The 20,449-nt window shown below is 40.5% G+C and overlaps 1 protein-coding gene across 1 annotated transcript in view; it reads left to right on the top strand.

Moving 5' to 3' along the window:
• SNX9 (sorting nexin 9) overlaps positions 1-20,449 on the top strand; it is a 125,530-nt gene that overhangs the window by 37,450 nt on the left and 67,631 nt on the right. Inside the window, exon 2 of the mRNA XM_047101480.1 lies at positions 19,624-19,710. Coding sequence (XP_046957436.1) covers positions 19,624-19,710 — 87 coding nt within the window. The remainder of the gene's footprint in view (positions 1-19,623; positions 19,711-20,449) is intronic.

The following is a 20,449-nucleotide window of genomic DNA, read 5'->3' as shown; positions in this document are numbered from 1 at the left end:
CAAGAAACAAACTCTAGGGACGCCTGGGTGGCTCATTTATTTGAGTGTTTGACTTGGGCTCAGGTTATGATCTCATGGTTCATGAGTTCGAGCCCCACATCAGGCTCACTGCCGTCAGCCTGTCAGTATAGAGCCTGCTTCGGATCCTCTGTCTGCCCCCCCTTTACCCCTCCCCGACTCGTGTGTGCTGTCTCTCTCAAAAAATAAAACATTAAGTATATATTAAAAAAAAGAAACAGACTCTGAACCATAGAGAACAAACTGATGGTTGGGGGAGGGATGGGTTAAATAGGTGATGGGGATTAAGGAGGGCACTTGGTGTGATGAGCACTGGGTGACATAATGGAATTGTTGAGTCACTATATTGTACGACTGAAACTAATATTACACTGCTAACTAACTAAAATTTAAATAAAATAAAAGCTATTATTCCTTTGAAAAGAAAAAACAACTATGCTGAGACAGCATTTCTCCCTTACTGGATTGGCAGAAATCCAAAAGTTGGGTAATTTATTCTGTCTGTGAAACTGTAGACAGCCAATCACCTTCATATATATGTTGCTGGTAATAGTTTAAATGGTACAGTCCCTGGTGGAGATCTGGCAACATCTTCCAAATGAATTTGCCTTTCCTTATGTGTGAAATTGAGCATTCTTTTTTTCATATGTGTAAGTACCATTTATATTTTCCTATGAACTGTTTGCTCCTCTGCCCATTTTTATGGGTTCCTGGTCTTTTTCTTAAGTTCTAGAAGCTCTATATATTAGAGTAACCCTTTGTGACATGAATTACAAAGATTCTTCTCTTTATGACTGATGCAATATTATATTAATGACTTTTTTATAATAATTGTGTTCCCAGCCATGATATAGAGATCAGATTATGGCCCCCTGAGCGAGATCTGGCCTGCCATGTGTTTTTGTTTTTGTTTTTTTTAATTTTTTTTTTAACCTTTATTTATTTTTGAGACAGAGAGAGACAGAGCATGAACAGGGGAGGGGCAGAGAGAGAGGGAGACAGAATCGGAAGCAGGCTCCAGGCTCTGAGCCATCAGCCCAGAGCCCGACGTGGGGCTCGAACTCACGGACCGCGAGATCGTGACCTGAGCTGAAGTCGGACGCTTAACCGACTGAGCCACCCAGGCGCCCCTGCCATGTGTTTTTTGTAAATAAAGTTTGATTTGAATGCAGCCACACTCATTTATTGCACTATTGCATATGGTAGCTTTTGCACTACGGCAGCAGAGAGACTGCATGGCCTGCAAAAGTTCAATGTTTAGTACCTCGCCCTTTACGGAAAAAGGAAAACCGACCCCAATTTCAAGCAACCGCATCAAAGTGTTTAGTATGATGAAGCCATTTTGATATGGCCTTAAAAATAAAAAAATCCAGGTAATTTTAAATGTGTATGTGCAGTTACGAAGCAGTGGGCAGAACAGGCAGTCACGTGCGGGTGTCCTAAGTGTCTGTTTTGGCGTATTACTTGGTCATAGTGATGTTATGTGTGGTATGGCCAGTTTGATGCCACCTAATCAGATAACTATTAAAACACCTTTGTCTGATTGGTCTCATGTACGGTACCAAAGAAGCTTGGATCTGGGTGAGTTTGGGGAGAAAGTCGCTTAAACTCATCCCAGTCTCTAGCAGTTTGGTTTGGTTCCGTTCAGAGAATTTCCTTGGCTCAAGGGCTTTTCCAGAACTATTATCCATACGTGGACTACAGGGAGGGGAAAGTAATGTGGAAGCGGATGGTAGAATGTGATTTATTTATGATCGCTATTTAAAACTTTTCTGTTCCTCTTGTGATTGTGTAATTGATTTGCCCTTTGCTACACTCAGATTTAAGATTATTCTAAATATGTCTTGGAAATTCGTATTCCTGTACTCTGTGAACTGTTTCTGTTTACATTTCTTTTTGTGGAAATTTCCCAAATTGCTCATCTAATTGACCACTAGTTAAAAAATTCCTCTAAGTGCATCATATTTCAGGAAAACAGATGAAAGCCCACTTTAGGAAAAACATTTACAGAGCATGTTAATTTCACCGTGGTAGTTCATTCCTGACATTTTTGCGTAAGAAAAGTTTTCAGCCATTCTCAATGGCTACTCTGGTTCTTTGTAGAAATTTCTTTTGGAAAAAGATCTTTTATAGAACAACTATTAAAATAAAACCTTAACAAAATTTTAACATCTTAACTATATTTTCCTCTTATTTTAGAGGTAAGGAGAGGGAGATGGGGAGAGGGAGGGGAGAGACTCTTTTAAGCAGGCGCCACGCCCAGCACCCGGAGCCTGATGTGGGGCTTGATCTCATGACTGTGAGATCATGACCTGAGCCGAAATCAAGAGTTGGATGCTTAACCACCTGAGCCACCCAGGTGCCCCTTGACTATATTCTTGAGTAGATAATAAACACATTGCTTGTGAACATTTAAGGAAACAGACTATTTCCTTTGTTAGGGAGCAAGAATTCCTGTCTTTTAAGGGTCATTCTAGCTGGACCAAGAATCAAATTGTCAGAAAATTAACAGGAGAAATAGTCAGACAGATTAACAGGAGAAAATCAAATTTAATGGCATATGTACAGGGAATCCACACAGACATGGAAATTCCGAAGACCGGCAAAGTGAGATGTATGTGTCATTGTGAACTAAGGAGAAGGGGGTGGGGGTCTGGGATTTCAGAAGAAAGGAATGTTCTTCACGGGGTGATAAGAAGACCAGATGTTTAGTAATTAGATGTTTGCCCAGCCTTCACACATGGGTCACTCAGATAAAACTTATCTCCGTGAATACCCTTATTCTGGGAAGGACCCCCAATGTAGATTTTTCTGTGTAGTTAAGGGAGGAGCAAAAGTTTCTCTTCAACCTTCGGGGTCTCAATTGCCTTCAGCTCAGAATAATCCCCATGCCACAGTGGCCCAGCTTGGGGTGGCCTGCTCTTAGCCCCTACGGCTTCCTCCTGAAACTTCCCTGAAGTTTCACACATTAAAAAGTTGAGCTGATAGGTTGTTTTATCCCATTGAACCAGTCTCTTAGTCCTGACAACAGGTCAGTATAATCTTGTTCATTTCATGAGGTGGTGATGCAGGTGTGTTCTCCAAGTTACGTCAAGTTACGTGGTAGTCAGGCTGCTGGGAACTCTGGAAGCTAGGTATACCATGTGGTAATACCATGTGATAATACCATTTTTTCCATTGGTGTCCTGTCATAAGGAGAACAGATTCGTATTGAACTTATGCAAAGAAATAGATTGCCATAAGCATATAAGAATACTCACTGAGAGTTTCTGAGTTCCGGAGGGTTCAGATAGGGAGAAAAGAAAAGTTTCAGTTTGTTCAAAAAGGTGTATTTTATCAAATTGCACTAAGTCGATTAGCTTAAGAGAAAACGTCTTCTTAAATCTGGAAAAAAACCAAAACATTTTTAAAAAGTCAGCAATGTTCCAAACAAAAAATCTTAGAAAGCGTAATTGTCTTCCTCAATTTCGGTCCCACGTTGTTAATTCTTCTGCTTGAATCCGGTTCTTCCGCTAGTTCCAGAAATTTTTACCCAGTTCAGTTTTACGATCTGCAGGTTATCAGAAACCTGTACTCAGTGTTTTTTCCATGTGTCTCATTGAAGATGAAACACATTTGCAGGAAGCTTTTGTAGAGGCATCTGAGTAAAAAGTGTTACTGTCTGTAAACGATAAACTTACATAAAAATGGCCGTGGTTGAAGATTTGATTAGAGTTCACTACAAGCAATTGGTAAGGAGATTGGGTTATTTTTGTGACAGACGCTTCAGGATAATAACACACCAGGACATCAGATTTCTAGGAGTTTCATGTAATTTTTACAACACTTAACTTTAATAACATATCTACATAAGTATAATGTAGGAGGGTTTAATATCACTTTTTTGACAATGCTCCCCATGTAATTTAACATACCAAATAAGCCTGATTCGTTTAATTTCTCAAATCTTTGAAACGTTCCATGGGCCCTTTGTAACACCTCAGATTGTGGTCAAAGACTTTATTTTAGAATTTGGTTTTGGGAAGTATGTCAGAAAATACCAAAAGATTTGGATATTTGATTAAATAGAATCACAAGTCATTTTGAAAAAATATTTAATTATCCATTTAACCACAATGACAGTACAAGATTTCAAAAACCAATACAGAAGATTACATAGTTGTGAGCAAAATTGAACTCTTTTCATATTAAGACTCAGTTTTCTTAAGTAATCAAAGAGCTGATAAACATAAGAAATTATTTTGGCAAACATGGAATAATTATTAGAGAACTTAAAAGGTAAAGAAAAACCTTTGTTTACAATTTCTTACGAAATTGTAGACCAATAATAGTTCAAAAGAACTTTGTACCGTTAACAAAGAAAAAAACTAAAACATTGCACCAGGGTACTTTTGATATTAAAACTCATTTACTTATTTGAAATTATCCTAATCTTAGCCAGTACAGGCCACACGTAAAGTTTCTTTCTGAAGAGTGTTTCTCTGTAAACCTTACACACGTTTCTTTTTCACGTTCGGATTTTGTCCTAAACTTTACCCTTTTAAATAACTAGTCTCACTTGAGGACAAAATTCTTTTCTTTTTCCTTAACAAACATGTATTTTATTCCTCATACTTTTTGTTATCAAAAGCACATCCCATTTTCCTCACATACCAAGTTGTTTCCCTTATTATTTCCAGTGCTCTTAATTACATTCGTTAGAATTCTTAGTGCTTAGAAACCTTAATTTCTAGTGAAAACTGAGTAGTAAGCAACTGTGAATTGTTACACCAGAACTCTTTAGATTGGCAGTTTCATACTTTATATGAATTTTTTTCATAGTACGATAAAGCACAAAGTATATTTATTAACAGACCCAAACGTATCCTTAGTTTCTCTGGAGTAAGACAGAAGTAGATTACTTAATGTTTCATTATTTTATCTTAATTGGAAATGATCTAGACAATCACTGAACTTTACTCATCATTTAACTTTGTGAAATTTTAAGTTTTTAGGTTACCAAAGATTTTGGAAGCTATTTAAAAGCTACAAACCTTCTTATTTTATTTACATCTATTTAATTTACTTGTTCTTAACAGTTATGCTTAGCCTACCCGTAAAACTTCATGAGGCATTAGACAAAGTCAGTTGTTATTCTGAGTTTTTTTCCTCTGACATATTTTACAACAGAGATACCATAAGTTTATTTGACTTTTAGTAAACACAAGCAGAATGAAAGTTTATATTTAATGCTGATAACTGTAAATACATGTCTGCTTTAATTAAACCAGCAACCTTAAATTGGCTTTCATACCACATATTGTCCCAGGTCACATGAACTTGAAAAACATTTGAGTTAGTTTCTATCTTTCTGAGTTTTAGGATGGCCAATCCTTATAAGTGCTTGCCTTCAGATCAACTAAATAAAGGTCTTTTACAAATTAATTTTAGCAATATCATCCAGAGGTAGAGAAAACACGGACACACACAAAAATACACAGGCAAGACGTAAACAAAATCTTAATTTTCTTTTTTTTTTCCTAATGTTTATTTTTGAGAGACAGAGAGACAGAGTGTGAGTAGGGAAGGGGCAGAGAGAGAGGGAGACACAGAATTCAAAGCAGGCTCCAGGCTCTGAACTGTCAGCACAGAGCCCGACGCGGGGCTCGAACCCACGAACCGTGAGATCATGACCTGGGCCGAAGTCGGACGCCTAACCGACTGAGCCACCCAGGCACCCCTTAATTTTGTTTCTACTAATATTTGTGGAGAGGACATTACAGGCCCAATTTAAGATACTTCTCTCTTTTTTTCTTCAGTTTCAGGAGATTGTGGGCTGTGTTTACATTTCAAAGACATAAGATTATTAATTTCAAGGGACAGAGAATTTCAAAAAAGTTTTTTTTTAAAGAGTTTCAAGGTGATTGTCATTTAAATTTTACTTTTTGGGGGGGCCTGGGCGGCTCAGTCAGTTGAGTGTCCAACTCTTGATTTTGGCTCAGGTCACGATCCCAGGGTCGTGGGATCAAGCCCCGTGTTGGGTCCACTCTGAGCACAGAGCCTGCTTGAGATTCTCTTTCTGTCCCACTGCCCCTTGAATAAAAGAGAAAAAAAATTTTTTTAAGTAAAATTTACCTTTTTAAGGTACAGAATTTGTTCCAATATCCTGATCTTTTATAATACATACACACATTTTGAGAGGAATAGGTAAGGTTTGGAGATTGGTAAAGATACGTGAACTTTCACTTGTTTCTAGAGTTGTAGTTCTGGTTTTAGAGAGATTTGTAAAATAAAGGCAGTTATTCCTAATTCCCCAAACACCTGGATTAGAGCCTGAATATCAAGAGATTGACTCACATTTTTAACTATCAGGGAGAACTTTAACTAAAATGGGAACCAAGAGATTTCTGCCTTTGTAAAGTATGTATGAAGCATTTCAACAAGCATTTTTCTGGATACAAAATTTACCCTTGGCTTCTGTTAGTCCCTAAACATTGGCCTTTTGCAGTGTCATTTGTATAAGGGCCTAGGAGAAATTTTGGTCATCTATTTCCTCAGTGAAGGGAAAGTTGTGAATATAGTCAAATAGCCTTTCTGGTTACTTTCTGAATTCAGTGGGGTCATTTGAAAGTAGAGGTAAAAGGTACTTCATAATTTAAAAGATCCGACGCTGTTCAGAGGATGCAAATTCTTTTGCAGGGGGTTGTCTAGGACATACCTGCAAAGGACACAGTACAGGAATGCCTACTCTTCAGTAAACCCTGATCACAGAGCCCTGGAAAGTAGGAGCAAAGTCTCATGTGCTTTTGTTGAGATTTTCTGGCTTTCAGCTTTTACATGAGCAACCTTAGAGCCTAGAGATTAGGCCAGAGTGATCTCTGTAAATCTTGGAGGGAAAGGGAAGTTAAAACAGGCAGGTGAGCCTGGAATTTACTTTGGATGTGGATATTTATTTTTAAATCTTAAGGCTAATTCCTGTTCTTTTATCTGGTCAAGGGAGTCCCTGAGGCTAGCCATTACATTAATAAGACAATTGAGAGCTTTTTTTTTTTTTTTTTTTTTAAATCTAAATATAGCCTATTTAAAGGATCCATTGTCTGGCCATTGGTGAGTTGGATCTATTAATAGCAACTCAAACCTATACGCCTTTTAGTGGTTTAACCAAAGATGCAAGAGGCATCCAGAGGGCATAAATGATGTAGCTCCCATGGTCCAAAAGTTTACTCCTAAAATTAGCCTAGGAAAGCAAAGGCACAGGCGGCAGTAAGGGTGGTGTGGTGAAAATGCCGTGTTCAGTCTCCCGCAAGAATATGAGATGCCTCCAGTCCCAGATCCGCTAATCCAACACCAAGCAGGTGCTCCTGGAATGGGACTTTCCAGCGCTAATCAAGCAATGAAGGCTGAGATGACACAGGTTCCTCTGGACTGGAACCTCTCATGACAGATACCCCTGAGAGCTGGCACAGCTGGACAGAGAGGAAGAGGCTTGGATCCCCAGCCTATTCAACTGGCCACCAAGTGCACCCTCTAGATGGTGGAGACCAAAGAGAATATTCCCACTGGTCATAAAGCCAAGCTCCTAGGACATAGAACAAGATAAAAGGAAAAATCTAACAGCTTTATCTAAGCCTTAGGTTTCCTTAAGCCACACTAATAACTAAGAGGGATGTGCTGTTGGTTTGGAGACTGTTGTTTTAGAGTGTGCCTCATTGCAGGTGGCAGGTGACCTAGTGTCTGTCTACCCTGTTCTGTGACCAGTTGGTCCTATCATAGGAGTCTTCCTGAGGGTCTAGCAGCTTTTAAGTGCTTGGCCCATGCCCACCAATTTTGTGGCTTTGGCTTCTGAGATGGCCTTTAGCAACAGATGACAGACAAAAGGCATAGCCGAAGGAAAACAAAGACCATCTCTGGGAGGAAATGGATGAGTAACCAATGTGTACTCTACCAAATTTAACCAAAGAGTTGCTAAGCCCAAGGAACTAGTTCTACAAACCTTTTCTCCTGCTAATCTCAATTTAGAAAGCCAGTAGAGGACTCTCACCAGTGTTGCCCCATCCACTCTGCAGGGGGAGATTCCGGGAAGCTGATGTGGTGGGAAATCTCACTTTCTGTGGCTGCTTGTCAGTTGTCCTGGGATCTGTCAGCCTCAGCAGTGTGCTGGGGAATGGTGGCCAACGAGTTAAAGCATCTTGCCACCTACACCGACAGTCAGATAAGAATTCTTCCTGCCCTTCTGGCCGGACTGAGAATCTAATTAACATGAGACCGCTTAACAGGAGAAAAACCCAATTTAATAGCATATGTATGGGGAATCCACACAGATACGGAAATTCCAGAGACCAGCAAAATGAAGTATATATGTAGCTGGGGCCCAGGGGTATAAGAGCACCTGGCTCCGGGGTCCCCAAACAGATGAGGTTTAGCTGCTCACCCCTGACAAAATCCAAAGGCAGAGAAACGAGATGTGGTGAAACAAGAAAGGAATTGATTTCACTGAGACCACCACTGGGAGGCCAGCAGACGAGCATCTCAGACTGTCTCTAGAGTGCCAAAAGTACTTCCGGGTTTATATAAGAAAAATGTGAGGCAAAGGTGGGCTGTGAAGGTCAAGTCAGTCATCAGTCAAGACCCCACATGTTGGGGTCAGTCATGTGGGGTCTTGCTGACTGAGGGCAGACCTTTTTGCTTGAGGGGGTGGTTTTGGTTCCCATGAGTTAAGAGAGAAACTGGACAGAAGAACTGAATCACTTAGAAAGTTTGAGGTCAAAGTGGAGGTCGTTGAAGTTCTCCTCAAATATGTCGTTCTGAACTAAGGAGAAGGGGGCAGGGGTCTGGGACTTCTGAGGGAAGGAATGCACTTCACAGGGCAATGAGAGGAGTAGATACCTAGTCATTAGATGTTTGGCCTGCCTTACAGATGGGTCACTCAGATAACATTTATCTCAGTGAGGGGTGCCTGGGTGGCTCAGTCATTTGAGCATCTGACTCTTGATTTCAGCTTGGGTCATGATCCCAGGGTCGTGAGATTGAGACCTGATATCGGCCTCCATGCGGAGTGTGGAGCCTGCTTGGGATTCTCTCTCCCTCTCTCCCCTCCCCAGATTGCATGCGCGTGCACGCGCACACACACACATGCTCCCCCCTCTCTCAAATAAATAAAACAAATAAAAAAAAAATTTTTATCTCAGGAAATAACTCTTAGACCCCCACTCTAGATTTTTCTGTGCAGTTAAGGGAGAGGCAGAAGTTTCTCTTGAGCCCTCGGGGTCCCCATTGCCTTCAACTGAGAATAATCTTCACACCAGAGTGGCCCATCTTGGGGTGGCCTGCCTTCTGTCCCTACACCTTCTTTAGAAATTTCAAGAGCAACTTACCTAAAACGTGATAATTGATCCACGTCCTCTGGGAGAGCGTCTTAATGTTCATGGCCGTCTTGGACCTCAACCCTGCCATATGTTAACAGTTTTACTAATGACACAGGTGAAGCTATGAAAAGCATGCTTATCAGGCTTTCTGATGACTCTTGGCTGGAAGCGCTAAGGGATAGTTGGATATAGTTGGATGACAGCTTCAGAATTCAGAAAACTTAGTAGGTTGGAACAATGGCTAAATCTAACAAGATGCAATTTTACAGGATAATTTAAGATTCTCTATTTGATTCAAAATAACAACTGAACAAGCACGGGCCAGGATTTAAATGAAATCACAGATTGATATAAACTGAAAAGCATTTAAGTCTTAATCATTTAGAATAAGGACAAATGTATATATAAAGGATGTCATAATGCTCTCAGAGTTTATTAAAGTGAGTTCCGTTTTTTCTGATGATCTTGTTGGTTATGTAAAAATGAGATACAGAGAGGAGTTAAGTGGTGGAGGAGTGGGGGGCCCTAAGCTTGCCTCATCCCTCAAACACAGCTAGATAAATGTCAAATCATTTTGAACACCCAAGAAATGAATCTGAGGACTGAGGGAGCAAAACTACACAACTAGAGGTGAAAAAAACCACACTGGGGAGGGTAGGGGCTACAGAAGGTTGGTTTGGGGGAGAAGAGAACTGTGGATGCTGCAGTGGGGAGGGAGCCCTGACCATAGAGAAAGGAGAGAGAGAAATAGCGAAAGCGTGCATAGTGGACCGCACACGGAAGACTCTTCCCCAAAACCATTGACTGGGAAAAGCAGAGGGGCTTCTGCCACACGTTGTCATGAGCAGCAGAGCGCAGAGTCTGAAGCCTTACAAGTCTGCACCATTGCTAGTGTCTGGCAGGCGGTGCTCCTGTGGGAAGGAGGGTGGAGACCCAGGGGTGGACATTGTAGCCTGAGGATCCCCTGGGTCACACGGGGAGAAACAGTTCCCCTGCTTGGAGTGCATTTGGGAGTGGCAGCCTCTCTGGGGATAGAAAGAACCAGTGGCACCAGTGTGCTGCCCAGTTTCCTAGCATAGGAACAGAGACACCAGCTGAGGGCAGCAAATCTTGGCGCCAACTTAGTGCAGAGCTTTACCGTAGACTCCCAACTGCTGCATGATCCTGTGATCGCTTTTCTGGGACAAACTGGCAAACAGCAAAAAGTGTGGCAGGACTCTCCCCCAGAGTATCAGCGTGGGTCTGTGTCACGCAGGTAAAATTTGGAGTTTGGAGTTTGGAAACCCAGCCGCATGCCTGAGATACAACACAGGAGTACTGTGCCACGCAGCAGGCAGGCAGCCTGGATGCAGGCAGGGTGAAGGCAGGGGTCTGACAAAAGCTGGGGACACAAGAAAGGTGATAGTTTGCTTCTCTGTGAGGGCTTCCTAAAAACGTGGCGGGTGTGAGCTCCCGGCTCCAGGGACGAAAGAGCAGGATGACACTATTTCTTCCCTTCCCCATCAGCGTTGACCGACTTCAGTGCCATCCAGTGGAGGCTGGAGCTGCTTACACCAACACCCCTCCCCCCCCGCACTCCCGACCTCTGCCTATGCCCTGCAGGTGCATCTCTACTAGAGCAAGTCCACCTGAGAATCAGTCCAGCAGGTCCCAACCCCAGAAGACCTGTTCAGATGCCTCACAGGCACCAAGTCTGATGATCATAGAGTGCTGCAAAGCTTCACTTCTAGGGGAAATAGGATCTAGCTTCCCTTTTTTTGGGGGGGGGGATCTTCTTTTATAGGCAGACCAAAACACACCTAGGATCTAGTTTCCCATCACCCCCCAACCTTTTTTTTTGACCTCTTAGTAATATAGCCATTACATTCAGGAGCAGGAATACAACAGGCTTTCCTAACAATCACACCAAAAAACTGACCCAGACAAAATGACAAGATGGAGGAATTTAACCCCAAAAGGAAGAACAGAAAGTCACGGTCAGGGATTTAATCAATACAGATACAAGGAAGATGTCTGAACCAGAATTTAAAACAGTAATCATACGGGTACTAGCTGGGCTTGAGAAAAGCATAGGAGACACTAAAGACTCCCCACTGCAGAGATAAAAGAATTAAAAACTAGTCAGGCCGAAATAAAAAATGCTATAACCGAGATGCAAAGCTGAATGGATGCAATGACAGTGAAGATGGATGAAGCAGAGGAATGAATCCATGATATAGAAAATAAAATTATGGAAAATAGGCTGAAAAGAAAGGGAAAGGTATTGGATCACAAATGTAGACTTAGGGAACTCCGAGACTCCTTAAGGCATAATAACATTTGTAGCATTGGAGTCCTAGAAGAAGAAGAGAAAGAAAAAGGAGCAGAAGGTTTACTTGAGTAACTATAGCTGACAACTTCCCTAATCCGGGGAAGAAAACAGACATCGAAATCCAGGAAGCACAGAGAACTCCCATTAAATTCAACAATAGCCAGCCATCAACAAGGCATATCATAGTCAGATTCACAAGATACACAGACAAGGAAAGAATTCTGAAAGCAGCAAAGGAAAAAAAGTCCTTAACCTACAAGGGAAAACAGATCAGGTTCACAGCAGATCTGTCCAAGGAAACTTGGCAAGCCTGCAGGGAGTGGCATGATCTGTTCAATGTGCTGAATGGGAAAAATATGCAGCCAAAATACTTTATCCACCAAGGCTGTCATTCAGAATAGAAGGAGAGATAAAGAGTTTCCAAGACAAAAACTGAAGGAGTTTATGACCACTAAACCAGCCCTGCAAGAAATATTAAAGGGCCTCTTTGGGGGGAAAAAAGACCAAGAACAACAAAGACTAGAAGGGAACAGAGAACATCACCAGAAACACCCAACTCTACAGGTAACACAATGGCACTAAATTTATATCTTTCAACAATCAATGTAATGTAAATGGACTAAATGCTCCAATCAAAAGACATAGGATAAATGGATAAAATAACAAGTCCCATCTGTATGCTGCCTACAAGAGATTTGTTTTGGACCTATAGACACCTACAAATTGAAAGTGAGGGGATAGAGAACCATGTATCATGCTAACGAACACTAAAAGAAAGCCAGAGTAGCCATACTTATATCAGACAAACCAGATTTTATTTAATTTTTTTTTTAATTTTTTTTTTCAACGTTTTTATTTATTTTTGGGACAGAGAGAGACAGAGCATGAACGGGGGAGGGGCAGAGAGAGAGGGAGACACAGAATCGGAAACAGGCTCCAGGCTCCGAGCCATCAGCCCAGAGCCTGATGCGGGGCTCGAACTCACGGACCGCGAGATCGTGACCTGGCTGAAGTCGGACGCTTAACTGACTGCGCCACCCAGGCGCCCCAAGACAAACTAGATTTTAAACCAAAGATTGTAACGAGAGATGAAGAAGGGTATTACATCAAAATTAAGGGGTCTATCCATCAAGAAGATCTAACAGTTGTAAATATTTATGCCCCCAACTTGAAAGTTCCCAAATATTTAAATGTATAAATCAATTAATAACAAACATAAATTCATTGGTAAGTTTCAAGAGTAATGGGAGACTTTAACACCCACTTACAACAATGGATAGATCATCTAAGCAGAAGATCAACTAGGAAACAATGGCATTGAATGACACACTGGACCAGATGGACTTAACAGATATATACAGAACATTTCATCCTAAAGCAGCAGAATACATATTCTTTTTGAGTGCATGTGAAACATTCTCCAGAATAGATCACATACTTGGTTTCAGATCAGCCCTCAATAAGTATAAAAAGACTGAGATCATACCATGCATATTTTTAGACCACAACACTATGAAACTTGGAATAAGCCTCAAGAAAAAATTTGGAAAGACCACAAATACATGGAGATTAAAGAACATCCTTCTAAAGAATGAATGGGTTGACCAGGAGATTGTGGAAGAAATGCAAAGAAAAAAAAATACATGGAAGCAAATGAAGATGAAAATATGACAGTCCAAAACCTTTGGGATGCAGCAAAGGTGGTCCTAGGAGGGAAGTATAGGGCAATACAGGCCTACAACAAGAAGCATGAAAAGTCTTAAATACACAACCTAACTTTACACCTTAAGGAGCTAAAAAAGGAACACAGAAATAAAGCCTGAAGCCAGGAGAAGAAGGGAAATAATAAAGATTAGTTCAAAAAATAAACAGTCTAGAAACAAACAAAAAACAGTAGAACAGATCAATGAAACTAAGAGCTGATTCTCTGAAAGAATTAACAAAATTGATAAGCCCTTAGCCAGACTTATCAAAAAGAAAAAAGACCCAAATAAGTGAAATCATGAACATAAGAGGAGAGATCACAACCAACACCACAAAAATACAATTATAAGAGAATATTATGAAAAATTCTATGCTAACAAACTGGGCAATCTGGAAGAAATGGACAAATTCCTAGAAACATAGAAACTACCAAAACTGAAATGGGAAAAAAATAGAAAATTTAAACAGACCCATAACCAACCAAGAAATCGAATCAGTAATCAAAAATCTCGCAACAAACAAAAGTCCAGGGCCAGATGGATTCCCTCGGGAATTCTACCAGACATTTAAAGAAGAGTTAATACCTATTCTTCACAAACTGTTACAAAAAATGGAAGTCAAAGGAAAACTTCCAAACTCATTCTCTGAGGCCAGCATTACCTTGATTCCAAAACCAGACAAAGACCCCCCCCCCAAAATAGAGAATTATGGGCTAGTATCTCTGATGAATATGGATGCAGAAATTCTCAAGATACTAGCAAATTGAATCCAACAGTACATTTAAAGAATTATTTACCACAATCGAGATTTATTCCTGGGCTACAAGCATGGGTCAGTAGTCACAAGTCAGTGTGATACATCACATTAATAAAAGAATGGATAAGAACCATGCAGTTCTCTCAATATATGCAGAAAAAGCATTTGACAAAATACAGCATTCATTCTTGATAAAAACCCTCAACAAAGTAGGTACGACTATCCAATGGAAAAAAGACAGTCTTCTTCAACAAATGGTGCTGGGAAAACTAGACAGCAACAGGCAGAAGAATGAAACTGGACCAGTTTCTTATACCATACACAAAAATAAATTAAAAATGGATGAAAGATCTAAATTTGAGACTAGAAACCATCAAAATCCTAGGGAACACAGGCAACAACCTGTTTGACATAAGCCGTAGCAACTTCTTACTAGACAAATCACCAGAGGTAGGGGAAAGAAAAGCAAAAATGAACTATTGGGACTTCATCAAGATTAAAAATCTTCTGCACTATGAAGGAAACAATCAACAAAATTAAAAGTCAGCCTACTGAATAGAAGATATTTACAAATGACATAACCTGATAAAGGGCATCCAAAATCTGTAAAAAACAAACAAACAAACAAACAAACAAACTTATTAACCAAATTCAATACCCAAAAAACAAGTAACCTAGTTAAGAAATGGACAGAAGACATGAATAGACATTTTTCTAAAGACATCCAGATGACCAACAGACACATGAAAAGATGCTCAACATCACTCACAATCAGGGAAATACAAAGCAAAACCACAATGAGATACCACCTCATACTTGTCAGAATGGCTAAAATTAACTCCAGGAAACAACAGATGCCGGTGAGGATGCAGAGCAAGGGAACCCTCTAGCACTGTTGGTGGGGATGCAAACTGATGTAGCCAGTTGGATGTTCCTCAAAATGTTAAAAAAAAAAAAAAAAAAAGAACTACCCCATGATCTAGCAATTGCACCACTAGGTATTTCCCCAAAGGATACAAAAATATAGATTCAAAGGGATACGTGAACCCTGATTTTATAACAGCGTTATCAACAATAGCCAAACTATGGAAACAACCCTAGTGTCCATCAATTGATGAATGGATAAAAAAGATGTGGCCTGTATATACAATGGAATATTATTCAGCCATCAAAAAAATCCGAAATCTTGTCATTTGCAACACTGTAGGTGGAGCTAGAGTGTATTGTGTTAAGTGAAATAAGTCAGAGAAGGACAAATATACGATTTCACTCATATGTGGGATTTAGGAAACAAAACAGATGAACATATGGGATGGGGAAAAAAGAGGGAAGAAATCATAAGAGACTCTTAATAATAGAGAATAAATAGGGTTGGTGGAAGAGAGGTAGGGTGGGGATGGGGTGAATGGATGATGGGTATTAAGGAGGGCACTTGTGATGAGCACTGGGTGTTATATGTCAGTGATAAATCACTAAATTCTGTTCCTGAAACTGATATTACACTATGTGTTAACTAACTAGAATTTAAATGAAAATTTGGAAAAAAAAAAAAACCCACAGGACAAGGGATAAGCTACGATTTCACAAAAAGTCAAATGAGTGTGCTTAAGTAAAACAAGTTTGGCATTTGGAAAGGTGAACTAGTTATATAGAAATATCACTTACATGCAAAACTTCCGGTCTCAAGGGTGTCAAATTAATAAATCTGTCCATCCCTTGAATTTTTTTTTTTAGCTTTTACTTGAGTGTCTCTGTTTTTAAAATGAGGTAGCTGCATTGCTGAAGATGGGCTGCTTTCCCCCAAAGATTTAATTGTGATTTATGTGAAACCAGAGAATCAGATGCTTAAGAATGGGGGCTTGCCTTCTGCGTTCTTACTGCCTTATGGACTTTTTTGCTGACAGTTTTTTGGTCATCTTGAACTGTTTAATTCTTTCTTGTTCATTTTAGGTTCTAGTGTTTTGTTTTTTGTTTTGCAAAATAGGAAATGCAGTAGTATATTTCTATCTAGTGTTGCTCTTTATTTAGAATGTCCTTTTAATAAATTCTTTGGTTTGGGATTATTGGTTTGTATCAGCTTGGATCTCTTGTTTGTGTGACAGAATCTGAACTCACGTTAGCGTAGGCACACAAAAAATCCATTGGCTCTTGTGACTGAGAGGTCCACAAGCAGAAGTAGCCTCAGGCTTGTCCTTCAAGTGATCTCCTTGGGACACTCTCTCTCTGCCATTCCACTCCACCAGAGATGGACCTTCTCCATACCTCAACTAGTTAGCCATTGGCGACATTTTCAGAGAAAATTAACCATGCATGCTCCGCAGCAGCTGTATATTTCTAGGAAAGAGTTTGAATTATTCCTGTTTGGATTATATGCTCACCAATCACTTAGAGTCAAGGCAGGAACAGTTTCCAGAAAGAAGAGATGTGAAGCAGACAGAATAATAGATGCTTACAACTTGGTCAAGAGGATTGAATATTTGTATACCTGTCTCTCTTCCCTCAAAAGGAAATCTGTGTTAAGGATGATGGATTATGCACAGATCAGGTGTGTGGCAGCACATTTAGTATTCCAGTGCCTGGAACGTTGAGAGCTTTGGATCTGCTAATGTTTATTTGCCTGTAGCCAGATAATGGAGCTTGTGTTTAAGGCTGCTGTCTACTATCTCTTGACCTTCGTCTGAAATACTTTCTGGTATTGCTATTGAAGACATTAGTTACTGTTGACGGTGTGTGTTCAGCATACGGTATCACATCATCTGCCCAGGATCTGTGTAGACACTTAGCTCCCGAAAATACTTGAATCATTTCTTAAAGTGTAGCCAGTACTGGGGAAAGCAGTATCAAAGACTGGAGTTTTCCGGAGTGCCTGGGTGGCTCAGTGGGTTGGACGTCCGAATTTGGCTCAGGTCATGATCTCACGGTCCGTGAGTTCGAGCCCCGCATCGGGCTCTGTGCTGACAGCTCAGAGCCTGGAGCCTGCTTCAGACTCTATGTCTCCCTCTCTCTCTGCCCCTCCACCACTCACAGTTTGTCTCTCTTTAGAAAAATAAATAAACATTAAATTTTTTTTTTAAAAAATGGGCTTTTTCTGTCAAAGGCGGCATGAAAGAAACATAGTCGGACTGATGGGCAGTGGGGGTGGGGGTGAGCCTCTTCAAATACTGTCAGTGGTAGAGACGGGGAAACTGGGAGGTGATGGGGGAGAGAGGGAGAAGTCAGACGGAAGCCAGATACAAGGATGGGAATAAAAAAGGAGGTAATGGGAGACAGCGCCCCAAGGCTTTGAAGACAGCACTTCCAGGCCACCTGAACTTGATAAGATCAGAGGAGTTGCTGAAATTTGTTTTCTCTTGACATGTTATGCTCATTTGGGGAGGTGCTTTTTTTTGTTGTTCTCTTTTGTGTTCTTTTGTTCTCCAAAATTTCTTCCCATTCTAATTTTTAAGAAGCATCTCTAGGTGTTTGTTTTTTAATAAGGCTTAAATCAGTGTTTATGTAAACCTGTAATGTTTGTATACATTTTTCCATGGCTAACGTTCAGTCGTATTTCAATGTGTAAGGGGGTGTCCATTTTTAGTTTTTCACTTGTTTCACCAAGTCACAAGTTTGATACACAAGTTTTGGCACACAGGAAGAGGCTTTGGTATTTTGTATTTGGGGCTTAGATTTAGCCGGATTAAAAAATTGTTAGCCAAGATTCTTTAACAAAAGCAATAACAAAACAGCAGGTTCCACGTCTGGCTCTTGTGTGCACACCAGGGCCCTTCCCAGGAAGCCCACAGCCCTGGGGGTTGTGTCCTGGCCCCAAGGACCCTCCTCACCCCCCTCACACTTTTATGTGCACCTGCCCTCATTGCATGAGGAATTGAGATTGGGATGACATGGTTTTTAAAAAGTACCCCCCAATGGGACTAGAAGAATTCTATCTACTTTTGCAGCTGTATGAGAAAAAAGACATCACAGTTTCGTTGTCCTTGTAATGACCTCAGGACAGCTGTCATGCTCACAGAGTTCTCAGTGCTTGCGACCTGCCCCCTCAGCCCCCTTCCTAGCCTCTCTGGACAGAAGTCCAGGAGGATGTCATTCTGTGACCGACAGACAGTAAACTAGCATTTGCTTCTAACATTTTGTAATGAAAAAAAAAATCTCAAACATGTAGAAAAATCAAAATCCTTTTCCTTTGAACACCATCAACCTACCATCTAGATTCTATAAATAACATTTTACTATACCTGGTTTATTGCATTTTCATGCGTCAGTCCATCTTATTATTCTTAATGGGTTTCAAAATAAATTAGTATTTGGAGTTTTTTTTTCTTTAACCTTTTATCATTAGATGTGAATCCTTAATCCTTATTGTAAGGATTTCAGGCATCATTAAGCAAGTGTGGGGAGAGTTCACTGGCAAGAACAGTTCTCGCCATATTGTGGGTGTTCAGTAAATATTTGTTAAGTGAGTGCAGTTCCATTAGTCCTATTTGACTAGCCCTGTGCATATACTTGAACTTGCTGCTTGGGACAGTTACTTTGAAAATAAACCCTATGTTTCCTAGGTACATGTTATCCCCAGTTTATGATGGACCTTCTTTTATGAGATAATCCATGAAAGACAAATATTTAGAATTTGAAGCGTATTAAAAATATATATTCACTAAATACTACAAAAGTATATATAAGACATGTTTTTTACAACACTGATTGTCTTGGAATATGTGCGTGGCAGAATTCCTGGGAATTCTGCACAGCTGCTCATGTCAACCAAAACAGCTTTCCTTTAGTCAGTTTTCCACGAAGTTACGATTTTATTGCAGGGAACGTTTGCAAATCACAGCTGTTAGGTTACCTGGCCAGTATGCACAGCCCCATGTAGATTACTGCATAGTAGGAAGTATCCTAGTAGAAGTATGTAAATACATCTTGCCACCCACATTTGAAATTCTGAGTTCAGTTGGCCAGGGGTACTGCATTATTAAAATTCATCCCAGTGGCTCTAGATAAAGCATAGTGAACATTTTCACTGCCAGGGAATAATCTAAACATGTATGAATCTTACGTGTGTGTGTGTGTGTGTGTGTGTGTGTGTGTGTGTGTTCCTTCGGTCCCTGAGAGTGAGTGGGCCCAGAATGAACGATATCTCTATTTCCACTTCTCACCTCTTTAAAGAAAAGGTGTGCTTCCCACCCCTCCCCACCCCCCACCCCCACCGATGAAACAAGTGTATTTTGAGAACACCTTGGGGGCTGATCTCTAAATGCAGCGTGGGCCACCCTTCTTCTTTCCAAAACAGAGTAGGGGCTCTCATTCTTGGTGTCCTTTTTACTCACAATAGGGCTGATGAATCATTTTGGTGATATGTCTTCCTTTATTTCAAAATAACCACAGCCACGAAGTGTTTGTTCATTACCAGCATGTTTACAAAGTGGACAATAAAGGTTTTTTTTTTTACTGTTTATGTTTGTAACTTCCTCTGCTTGTCTCTATTCCCAATAGGCTCGGGTTATGTATGATTTTGCTGCTGAACCTGGAAATAACGAACTGACGGTTAATGAAGGAGAAATCATCACAATTACAAATCCGGTAAGACAACTATTAGGTTTAAACCCGATTGTCTCTTAAGGATTTAATAAATTGATCATTCACACCGACACGAATTTTTTTCTGGTGCTTATGAAGTATTGATGATGAAGTAAGACTCTATTTTATAAACATTGATAAAAGTTAAGTCCTCTAAAGGTAGTTGGATGGGGTTCCATCAGACAGAAATGGAAAGAGACATCCCAGCCAGATCACAGGTACAGAGATTAGAACGTATTCAGTGTTTCTTGGAAGTCACAGCTATTGTTGGTTGACAGCCCTACGAGCCAGATGTTTGGCTGATACTACACGCGTATTCTTGAATGTGTTTTTCCCATGAACTCCATGAGCTAAGGACTTCTCATCTCTGTTTTACAAATGAGGGTAATGAGACATAGAGGTTAAGCAACTTGCTCAAGATCATTTTGCCTGTAAGTGGCGGGGCAAGGATTCAAAGCCACATCTGTTGAGCCTCTGAGCTTCTGCTCTTGCTCTCTGCTGGGAACACTACACGTAAACAAGGGTTCCCAAGGGTACAGGGTACATGTAGGCCAGTAGCAGACAGGCTAAGAAAACTGGCTCTTAGCCAGATCGGATAGGACCTGTGGGCCAGGCTGTAGACCTTGGGCTTCATCTGTAAGTAGTGGATTCTTTTAAGAGCTTTGCTTGGTTTTTATTGTTGATGCTGTCATAGGCAGGTGGCAAGATGACACCTGCACTTCAGGGAAATTAACCTAGCAGA

Source organism: Lynx rufus, unplaced genomic scaffold (genome assembly GCF_022079265.1).
Source record: "Lynx rufus isolate CCGP_SWC_20201006 ecotype Redwood Valley unplaced genomic scaffold, mLynRuf1.p SCAF_6, whole genome shotgun sequence".
Taxonomy (NCBI): domain Eukaryota; kingdom Metazoa; phylum Chordata; class Mammalia; order Carnivora; family Felidae; genus Lynx; species Lynx rufus.
Note: the sequence above shows the minus strand (reverse complement) of the source record. Positions and strands in the feature narration are given on the sequence as shown.